Raw genomic sequence first — 11,489 nt, 5'->3', positions numbered from 1 at the left:
TGCAGGGTAAAAACTTGCGCATACACAGCCGAATTTTTGGGGTTCGAGCTTGGTTGATGAGTAAGAAAGCATCGTGTACTTTTAGCAATAGATAAAAGCAGAATTTGAAGGAGCACATCCATTAAAAACTCATAGGGCAAGCCTAGCGAATTTTAAAGATCTTCAACGCTATTGTCAGTTCTCTTACCTTAAAGCAAGCTCTTTCCCTGCAAGAATTGGAAGCGACGACCCACGTTTAGAGAGAGAGAGACGCTTTTTAAGACCAAAGAGAAACACTATCATTTCTGTCCCTCTTTAGAGTAAAATACAATATTACTATCATATTTGTCGCTTTGGTAACCCTTGGGAAAGGAAACTTCTTTTGCAATTCTACCATACCTGTGTTAAATGGTACAACTGTTTCCTGTCGTGTTTATTTGCAGCCGGTAAAATGAAATGATATTATGCACAATGGTATCACAAATATCGTCCTAAATAGGGTCAAGGAAAAGAAGGCACCTGTTTATAGATAGTAGTTGATACTGCACAAGACTACAAGCATTTTTAAAAAATAGGTCTAACCGGGAGAAATACCACCACCAGTAGCACTTCACAAAGAATCTAATAAGTGGTTAATAGTCTTTGTTGGAAATCATCATCCTTTCCTTGCCATGGGCATCCCACTTCTACACTATATCTCAACCCGCCATAATTTGTCAGCATTTCATATCGGGTGAACCCAAATCTCATGTCCTTGTATTATCTCGCATTTTTTCAACAATGTGCCTACTTTTTTCCTCAAGGTGGCGTCTCTTTTCTTCTAACTTGTCTCCCATCCTCTTCCCAATTTCCTTCATCCTAGCTCGCCTAGTTATTTTCTTTGGTTTTGCATCCTCTTCAGAAGGTATTGTTGTCTCCTCCACTGTTGTTACTATTGCACTAGAGGATGAAGTCCTGGGAGACTCCACTCCACTCTGATCACAGCTCTCTTGTGTTTCATTAGTCCTCAATAGTGGTATACGTAACTCCTCATTTATGCTATCAAAAGAAGACTGTCCATTGGAAACTGATGCAAGTGACCCACCATGAGAAGTAGAGAACTCTGAGACGGATTCTTGGGGTGGTTGCTCAACTTGTATCGCATTCTTTTCTTTCTCAATCTTTTCATCAAGAAAAGCAGGACCAGCCTTACTTCTGTTGTTACCATCAAGTCTTGGTTTAGCTTCCTCATGTTGGGAGTTCGACAAATCAGGACCTCTAACATCCGAGGCTTCTTGACTGATCCATACGAATGGTGCAACTTCACGTGGAACCCAGTCATCCTTTTCCGCTAACATCCATGGAATACATAAGCTTTCACAGTTTGGCAGCACTAAAGTTTCACGAACTGAAGCCTGCAGAATGATATCAATGTCAAATTATGCTAGGTTTTCTGGACGTCAAACTACATCATGCCTCCTGGAGAAGTGCTGAAAAGTCAAATGTATCCCATGCAAGCAAACTGATTCTAGCAATATAATCACCGGAATCTAGATCGTAAACGAACAATGCAATGAATCAGGAAACCACTTGCTACCTTAAACCGATTGCCAATGAGCAAAGCAATGTGGCTATTGGTGATTTTTCGGTCCCCAACTGAAGACTCCAAGTTCCAATCTATTTCTGGCATGGATGTGAATCCAAACCACAACTGATCAGAAGGTGGTGGCTTAATGTGGAAGCGTAGAGTCCCTCGAAGCGATGCGACCCTTATTGCCAAGGAGAGCGGCACCTTCATGGAAAAAAAATGCAAGTATTGTAAGTCCACTCTAAAATTGACTATACTGTGTCAAAAGGTCAAACCAAAGTTTTGCACATTATAACAGTATAATCCCAGAATTTAAGAAATCCACATCCCTACTCATTTTCCATGATGTAACACTAGCAAACAGCAGATCACATATAAGGCTGATCGAATTTGGGCTCAGATCCGATCAGACCAAAACTAGACAATGAAGGTCATACATCGATGATCCAAACCATTAGATATGATGTATCATCTCAAAATTGCTTGCACACCAAAAATCATATAATTTGGAGACCCCTAGCCTATGCATTGAGCGATTAAAAAATACATCTAATTTTATTTTATTTAGGCTGTTTAATTTTTCACTACTTGATGCACAGGCTAGGATCTCTAAATCATATAATATTTTATGTGCAAGCAGTTTTACGGTAGTAGATTACATTCTATGGCTTGGATCATTGATGTAGGACCCTATTATAGAGTTTTGACATGACCGGATCAAAGTCCAAATCCAATTGACCTTATTCTAGCCGGCTATCTCTCTCTCTCTCTCTTTATATATATGTATATAATATAGCATTGTTATTGCTCAGCTGACTTGCTGATAAAGCAGCGCAAGGCTATATCACTTCCAACATGAAAGAAAGTGAAGCAAATAAATGAAAAATTATAAATAAGAATGGAAACTGTTTCACTGGTACTTAATTGAAGCAATAATAGTAATAATAATTTCATAAAAATGAAATCAATATGAATGACAGGAATTACATCCAGCAACAGAGTCACTGTGAGTTCAAACTTCTGAGAAAACATACTAAAGCATCATTTACAAGAAGAATTTTCCAAAAAAAAAATCAAGGATGAAATAAAAGGGAGATACAAATGCTGAAGAAAGTCATTGTCAAATTATTAAGCAACTCGCCCTATTTCATCTATTCTGGTTCAACTCAATTAACTGATTTCATTCATCTATATTGAAGGTTTATTATCTTTGATTAAGATGAGCTTTCAAATCCTTCCTTCAATTGAGATTGAGGTTTTCCAAACATGAATTAATCAACAAACTGAGAAATTACTACGAAACATCAGAATATAAAATACATAATGACTAACCTGTGAAACTTGGTCAGCAATAGAATGAAGGATAGCCTTCCACCTCGACACATAACTTGACCTCCAACTGGTGCTCCTTGACTGTTTGAACCCGTCTGCAATAAAAAGACATTAATCCCTAAACATAATATATAGCTTACAGATAATTTTACAATCAATTTAAGCATAACAAGTATGACGTCTTTCTCTGGCAACTCAAAGACCAAGCATTTCCATGCCCTATTGGAGTATGTACATATCTGCAAGAATGCAATTTATATGGCTACAAGATTATTAAAAAAATATTTACCTAAAAAAAGAGAAGGATATCCCATTTTTTAAGGGTTTCTTGATCGTGGTACTCAAAGGTAATATAGAAGAATCATGATATTATAGCAGGAAAGGATAGAGTGTAGGGTCAGATATTAGTACATGGTAAAGGTGAAAATGAATAAAAACAAAGTTTTTTTATTTAACTTGGAAGGGGTGTCATAGAAGGTGAATGGAAGGGCATATGAAGAACACAAAATATATGCATGAGATCATACTCAAAATGCTTAGAATAATCATAGCAAGAGTTCCAACCTCAAACTCTTGCAGAATTCTGATAAATAAACTGCTTGTGAATGTTTAGGATGAGGTGCCATGATGTATCTTTTCCTGCAAATGTATTATCTTAGTTGATGAGTTTGAAAAGAACCTAAATAAGAATAGTAATATTTTGGACAGTGAGAGTCAAGAATTTGTAGACTCGGTCAGGGTATTAGAAGAAAAATGAAACAAAAGTGAAAGCTGATGGCCAACTGATACGCTATTGCAATGATTTTATTTAGCCTGGACCTGATAATAATAAGTTCAAAGAGGCACCAGGATATATCTAATACAAATATGGGAATAGAGTGGTAACAATGAATGCAGTTTGGGTCCTGCATGATTGCATCATACCACTGAGAATGATATCAAGGCCAACAATTTTTCTGCATCAGAATGCAGTTATTAAAGCAGCAGAAATGATACTTGATGATCATGACATTTCGTAAGAATGGAAGGTTACAAATGAGTAAATACAAGACTATAATGTTTACCCCATTAAGGATAAGGCTACAGAGAATAACTAAAATGGTAAAACAATATCACTCAACAAACTGTGGAGCAGAAAAAATTCAATATGGAGAGAAGCTCAAATTTGTTTTTAAGATTAAAGAGGAAGATAACCTAGTTGTAAGTTGCTTTTTATTTTCTTTTTGAGAAAATAGTGCAAGAGCACCACCTAAATATAAGGTATAATAGATGATATAATAAACTTGTGTTGAAAGATAAACAGTTCTATGGTAAGAATCGTAAATAAGAGTTTATAAAACCAACGATCTATAGTTCAGGAAAAATGGTTGGTTATTTATGATGGCACTATAGAGAAAATTTATAAATTATCAATCATTAATGATTATTTAAACAAAATCTTTAGAAACTGAAATTCCAGCTAAGAGCTTTTGTGTTCTTCATTGGTTATACAATTTATTTAAAATTATTAAAAGAATACTAAGGTTTATGTAGAACTTTAAATGAAACATATATTGCTTTTAAACCTGAAAGTGGGATAAAAGTGAAAGAAGTATAAGACATCATATTGCCCTCTGCATGTGGAAGTTGGTATGCACTGATATAGGTTTCCACAATTTGACATCTGAAGAAACAAAACAAATGTAAAAGAAGGATAATTAAGTATTGCATTCATTGGCTCAAACTTTCAGGAAAGTGGGCTGAGTAGGAACTCACCCTAAGGAAACAACAATAGCCTCAAACAGAGAGTCCACATGCTAGGAAGAAGAAGATAAGGAGGAAAAGGACAGGTGGAAGAGAAGGCAAAAAGGGATTAAAAAGGACTAGAAGAATGCACCCACTAACATTAAAGTCTAAAAATTTTAATTGATCACATGATTCATATTCATAAACAAAAGATAAATGGATCTCTTAAATTAAATTGTAAAAAATATTATAAATTTATCTGCAATTATACACTAACATAGATCTGCCAAATATTATCATCAAAAAAAAAAAAAAAGATCTGCCTAATATCTGTCATACCTTGAAGGAATAATACAATAAGATATTAATCGTAAGATGACTTTCATTCCTCAGAGTTGCAACTACAAAATCAAAATTAATGTACAACAAGAAGCACGGATTATTTATTAACCTTTTTCTCCTTTCCTTCTAGAAGTTCTGCACATTGTGGTCTTACAAAATGTCTTCTAATGAAAACAAAATTGAGATGACAAAAAATAACATGTATTTGTACTCACCAACTTTATCCCCTTCATCTATATTATCCACTCCAGCAGTGTTATTTGAAAATTTCAACTGATCTCTATAATGCTCAATACCCTCAAGAAGTTCTGAATTCACGTCACCCGAAGAACTTGGTCCCAATGTTGTATTTATTATATCCTTTTGCAATTCAGGCTCGCAAACTTCAAGTCTTGTCTCAATGTCCAATAGTACACCACCAGAGTATTCAATATCAACTTCCATAGCCCACACCTCGTTCAAGTCCATGGGAAGAACCCTCATTTTATGAATATAAGGTGGAATATTTCCAAGATCTAAGTCAGTGCATGTTACTTCACCAATGTAACTAGGGGTCCTCATATTTGATAACGTTCTCTGCTCCCAAAAAAAGGAGAAAAATTAGCATCGCATGCATGGTTGAAAGAAAAGGAGGGAGGGGTATCATATTGATTACCTGGATACGTGTTTTTATGGCATTATGTACATCATCACTTTTTTTGGCATCAAAAAACAACCTTGAAAACAACAAATTCCAGCAAAGTGTACCCTCATCACTGATAAAATTCTCATCACAAACTGCATCAGAAAATATGGGAAACAGACTCTTGTTGCCCAAATGAGCAGACCTTGGCGAAGGAGGTTGCACCGAATCTTGCAAAGAATAGCTCAAAGACTTGTCCTCTAAAGAACTTTTTATAAGTCCATCTGTTAATGATGCATCATTCAATGAACGTAACTTATCACCAACCCTTCTTTCACCACGGGCGGATGATGAAGCTGAACTTGTTTTACTTTCTACACCAGTCTTTGTAGATGCCTTCTTTGCAAGCTTTTTCAGAAAAAGACGAACTCTTGAAGATCCATCAATCCTACTTGTTTTGTCTGTAGCCTCACATGAAAGTGCTGAAGGCTTGAGAAATGAAGGGTATTCAGCATTTAAGGATGCCACATAATTGTGGAACTCTTCACTCAACTGTGAAAACCAGTGCCACTTTCTCTTGTCAGGACAGGATGCAAGACGAAGAGCTTTGCACCATGATTCCTTCTCCCAGGACGTGTCAACATATAGGTAACATATCTTACTTCCACCATAAAGGACTGAGTCCTTGCTTTCCAATCTAATGGGGTATCTTTTAGCCCTATAATGTGTTCAGAAACAAAATTAGGTATTGGAGTGTATATATGTTACCTGCACGAAGCAACATATTGAAGTATGCATGTTGGATAGACAAGAAGCATGATGTCCTCTGCACAACTATAGTGAAGCCAACAAACTGATAGATCATATTTAGTAATAAAACAGATGTGAAAAAAGCCCATTCTTTATCAAGTAGGGGTCAACACATCTATCTAGGGCATTAATATAAATATATGTGCGTGTGTGTGTGTGGGTATGTACACATAGAGAGAGAGAGAGAGAGACTAATGCTCCTCTCAGGAGAAAAGAGTATCTACTCATCTCTCAAGTCCAAAATCAACAATAGAACAACTAAATAAAAGATCCACACCACTGATCATGATCTATATCACTGAAAATGCCTAGAAATCAAAATCATGTATTTTAGTTGTCTTTAACCTATGCATTAAGTGGGTAAAAAATATATGGTTAAAATGACTTGAGAGTATGTTTTGCTATGATCTAAGAATTAAAATCCATTGATTTTCAATCTATACATGTTTTAACATATTCAAATCACAATCAATAAGGTGGATTCTTAATATTTAAATGCTCTATCATGTGCTTTGATATACCAGTGCAATGAAAACCATCCATTTTCATATCTATTTAATGCATTAAATAGAGCACCAAAAAGCATGATTGTTGGTTCTTAGGCATTTCTAGTGGTATGGATCATAGTTAAAAGCATGATTTTTGTGGATCTTCAATTTGGCATTGATCTTGGATTTGAGAGGAACATATTCCCTCTCCTCTGGTGAGAGGAGCAAATTCCTTCTCCAATCGAGCGGAGTATAATCCATAATATATACTATCATGGATTATATATATATATATATCTGAGAAATTGTGTATTTTAAAATAAAATTTGATAGTTATAATTTGCTGATATTATAATATATTCTTCGAGGGCAGAAAATAGCATGTCTAAAAAGATCATAAAAAATGTGTCAAAATGGCAGTTTTCTTCAAGGGATTTTTATTTTTATATTTATTTTTTATTTTTTTACACATAGCTCTCCATTTTCATGAGTATGGGTTAAGAGAAAGATTTATTATGACGGAATATCTTATAAGAAATTAAAAAATCATATCTGGACTATTATGCCTATCTGTTGACATTGTAATATACTTCAATAGGAAACAAATAGCAGAATTTTGTTTAAATGAGAGGGTGAACATGTGCCAACATCACCGCTCTGAAAGAAATGCATTGGTCATATACAACTCACCATTTTCGTGAAGATAAATTTGAAGCAGACACAGCCACCACCATACAATCTAGGAGTTCAATGGTTGCTTGAGAACCATCTTGATCTGACAAGATTAGGACATGATCTTTGATTTTAGCAAATTTTTTGGCAGGGAAAACCTCCACAATGTTTTTCTTATGCTTTTGCTCTTTGGACCCTCTTGTAGGTGATCCATCAGTATTAACCTTTGGAACCTTCTCTGGTTCTATCACCCATACAACTCCCTGTGTATTCACAAATTGACAAAAAAAAAATGAATGTTTGTTCACATGCACATAAAACACAACTACATGAATGTATACAGAACTGTTAGCTAATTGCATTGATCATATTCTGTTGACACACAAAAGAATGCACCAAGAGTCAATGTTATTTTCTTTTTAGCATAAAATACAAAAATGCAATCAAGTGCATCATAAAATATTTTTGATGGCGAACCTCACAAGATATTATCGTCAACAACAAGCTCCCAAAAAAGCTTAACAAACCAACATGAATCACACAAAAAGAAACACGCCCACCAAAACCAAGAATGTCAAATAAAATTCATGGAAAAATAAGATTCCTTAACTATACAAAAAAGGGTTAAAGAACAGCGCACAATAAAGCACGTAACAATGTCAATGGGGAATATTCTCAGCACAACCAAAACATATCTTTAAAACATGAATCCAATTTCATCATCATCGCATAGATATTATAAACTATAAACCAGGTCAGAATTTGATGATGTCGATGCAGCTTCCAAGTAATTCAAGGTAACCCGACATGAAATTTTGATTGGTCTTTCATGAGTATGCCGAATTATAATAAATATAATATGTTTTAACATTCAGCCAAAATAATTAAATCAAGTTTTTACAAAAAATAAACAATAAACTCTAAAATTAACTTATAGAATATATGCAAACTAATCTGAGTGAAAAGGATTAAATAAACAACGAGTTGATTTTATATCAGGTTATTTAGTAGATGAATGATAATATGGACCAATACTAGCCACATCAAATGAAGAAGCCAGACAGGTTTTACAGATTATGGCTAAGCAGAATAGCAAGCCTATATCTCAGCATCTCACATCCTATACCAAATTCTAAAAGGTTTTAATAATTCTGACATGCCAAACATAGTGCAGTCGATCGTAGGCCTCATCAACAAGCAAGACAACAAAACTAAATATTAGCAATAAGAAAAATTTGTTACCTGCAGTTAAAAGTGCATGACCCTTCAAAGTTGAAATAAAAGATAGGGAACCCACTAGCTTTCTCATAGGGTTTTCCTTTTTTTCATATATCAATTTTCATAAAAGATTCTGACAAATCAAAAAAAATCAAAATACCTTGTAATCAACACATAACTATATATTTTCCTTCACCGCTTCCTCTAGTTGTCTAATTTGGTATGATGTTAAACAACCCTGCTCTTTGCTACTTATTTATACACTGAGAATATGCCTTGCTGTTTAAAGTTCCCTTTCTCATAAGAAAATAAAGACCTCAAAACCCTTCAATCCAAATAGTTGGAATGAGTCTAGTTGGTTGTAAGTATCTTTTTCAGGTCCGTAACTCATCGAAGATGATGCCACAACTAAGTTAACTAATACACTTTTTATGTATACACAGACCTGTTGACTGTTGGTTGTTCCAATAACATATCCATTGGATGATAGGAATGGTACATTATCTTCTGCAGCAAACTTCAAGAATCTTTTTTTTATGATAGTTTATCACGGCTTCATGAAAATTTCAATTTGGATCAGTAGCAAAAAGGAGGCCCTAAAACTGTGGTTTGAGTCATATAAAATTTATTGAAATTTAGCAAATTTAAGGATGTTGGAACAAGCTTTTTAGCCATCAGATCAAATCTAGTTTTTCTTTTTGTTGGTTCTAGATTTTATTGAATTTGGGTGAAGCGAGATAATATATTTAATCAACTCTCTCTCTCTCTCTCTCTCCCCCGGCCCCCCCCCCCCCCCACCCCCTCCCTCCCTTGTGGCATACATGTATTAGTTTTACATTCTATCTTCTTTTGAAAAAGAATCCTTCCTAATAGGTCACATACTAATCTGTTTATATGAAGATAAGACAAGCGATCATTAAAGCAAATTTTAGAGTTGGGAAAAATTATTTAAGGTTTGGCAATTTCCTTTTCTCTCCCTTCCTCTCTTTAAGTTACATCTGTCTTCTACTCTTTCTTTCTCTTTTGCCGTAACAGCAGATCTAGTTTCTGGATCTATGCATATTCAAACCCCAAAAGACAAACTAAAAACCCTTAAATCTCTTCCCTGAACTATCCACATTAAACCCAATAGCATATTATTCAAAATAAGTATAATCCTGAAAACATTAAATTCCTGCTCCTCTTTAATCTCTCCTCTCCTTTTTGGAACCCAACATCTTTCCAAATCTGACTACAGCAATAGGTGTTACACTACAACTAGGCCTTACTGTTTCTTCCACAATTTTCTCTATTGATTTCCTTATCAGCCTATATTTTGCCTTGGCTCTATTATACATGAAAAATTACACACATAATTGCATCATAACTCCTATTTTCCCTCCCTTTCAAATATATTTCACGTTTTTTTTTTTTTTTGTGAACAAAACCTGCCTTCAAAATATCTTCCATAGGGAAACTCTAGCTCCAGGAACTAAGCCACAATCCTCCATAAACATAGAGAAGGGATATTTAGAGCTGTCCAAGTTTTAGAATATTACTTCTAAGTAAAGTTTTAAATACTGTGGGATTGGGCATCCCAATTTCGCATCCCAATTTCCCTATGGAACAGGATGCCCCACGTCCCAGTTTGTTTCCACCCTTTCTTTCCTTTTCTTCGTCTTTACTTTTCTTTCTTTTCTTCTTCTTCCCTTCCTTTCTTCATTCATTGCTTGCTTTCTTTCTTTCTCTATCTTCCTCCTAGCGTCAGCAATATTTCACCCTACATAAGTGGATTTCAGGGTCCAGCCGGTCCCGTGTCTTGTTTTCTCACAGGAACGGGCAAGATGGGCGAACATCCCCCATCCCGCAGGATTTAAAACCAGACTTCTAGGCACATTCTTCACTCTTCAATACCAATCAAATGAAGGATGGGTAAACCCTAAAACATACAAGTTGCATTGGCAAATGGTCATGCTACATGTCCGTTTTCCCCCCTCCTTTTCTCATTTTGCCATACGCGCGCGCGCGCGCGCGCACGCACATATATATTCTTTCACTTCTCCTACCATTATTTTCTTGCGTTCAATGCATTTCTTTGTTGTGTTCATCCATTTCTTTCTCGTTAACCGTGAATGTTCCAGTGTTCACCCATCAAAAACACACCAAAAAAATGCATGCCCCGAGAGGAAAAAGAAATCAAAATTAACTATAACCATGTTTTGACAAGCGAAATTTAGAATTTCACCGAGAACAATCGAGAATCTAACAACCCCAGGAATAAACATTAAGAATCTCGAATATGCAATAAAGGGGGAGACTGAGGCGCGGAAAGAAACATGACCTGCTTGTTGCACGGGTAGGTTGGCGCACGCTCGACTTCGAGATCGCGGCCTACTTCCACCTCCCGGGGATCGACGGCCGGCCCCTTCCGGCGGAGCCGATCGATGATCCAAAGAGCCGCCAAGACCTCGACGGCCACCAGGGCCGCAACCCCCAAGAAGAAGCCGAGGAAGAAGGAGACAAGCATGGCGGCGAATTACCAAAGAGAGACCGCGGCCATGGACCGATTCGGAAAAGAAATGGATCGCGGAATAAAGGGATAAGGATTCGCAAAGATAATGGAGGGGAATCGGATTCGGCGATTCGAGTTCTTGGGCAACGGACGGTACCAGAGCGCCCGAGAGAGAGAAGTAACGGGAGGCGGCGTAGCGGGATAAAAAGGCTTTGGAGTTGGAGTCTTTGGAAAGCTAGGCGG

General features: G+C 36.1%; 1 protein-coding gene across 1 annotated transcript; it reads right to left on the bottom strand.

Moving 5' to 3' along the window:
- Nucleotides 1-475: 475 nt before the first annotated feature.
- LOC105055475 (uncharacterized) lies at nucleotides 476-11,430 on the bottom strand. Its single transcript, XM_010937309.4, has 7 exons — nucleotides 11,076-11,430; nucleotides 7,556-7,800; nucleotides 5,601-6,285; nucleotides 5,161-5,521; nucleotides 2,879-2,973; nucleotides 1,556-1,750; nucleotides 476-1,373 (listed from the first exon to the last, which is right to left on the bottom strand). Exons 1-7 carry the CDS (start codon nucleotides 11,259-11,261, stop codon nucleotides 726-728), a joined length of 2,415 nt encoding a protein of 804 aa, XP_010935611.1. The 5' UTR covers nucleotides 11,262-11,430; the 3' UTR covers nucleotides 476-725.
- Nucleotides 11,431-11,489: the final 59 nt, after the last annotated feature.

This window comes from Elaeis guineensis, chromosome 12 (assembly GCF_000442705.2).
Source record: "Elaeis guineensis isolate ETL-2024a chromosome 12, EG11, whole genome shotgun sequence".
NCBI lineage: Eukaryota > Viridiplantae > Streptophyta > Magnoliopsida > Arecales > Arecaceae > Elaeis > Elaeis guineensis.
This window is presented reverse-complemented; position numbering and strand designations above follow the sequence as displayed.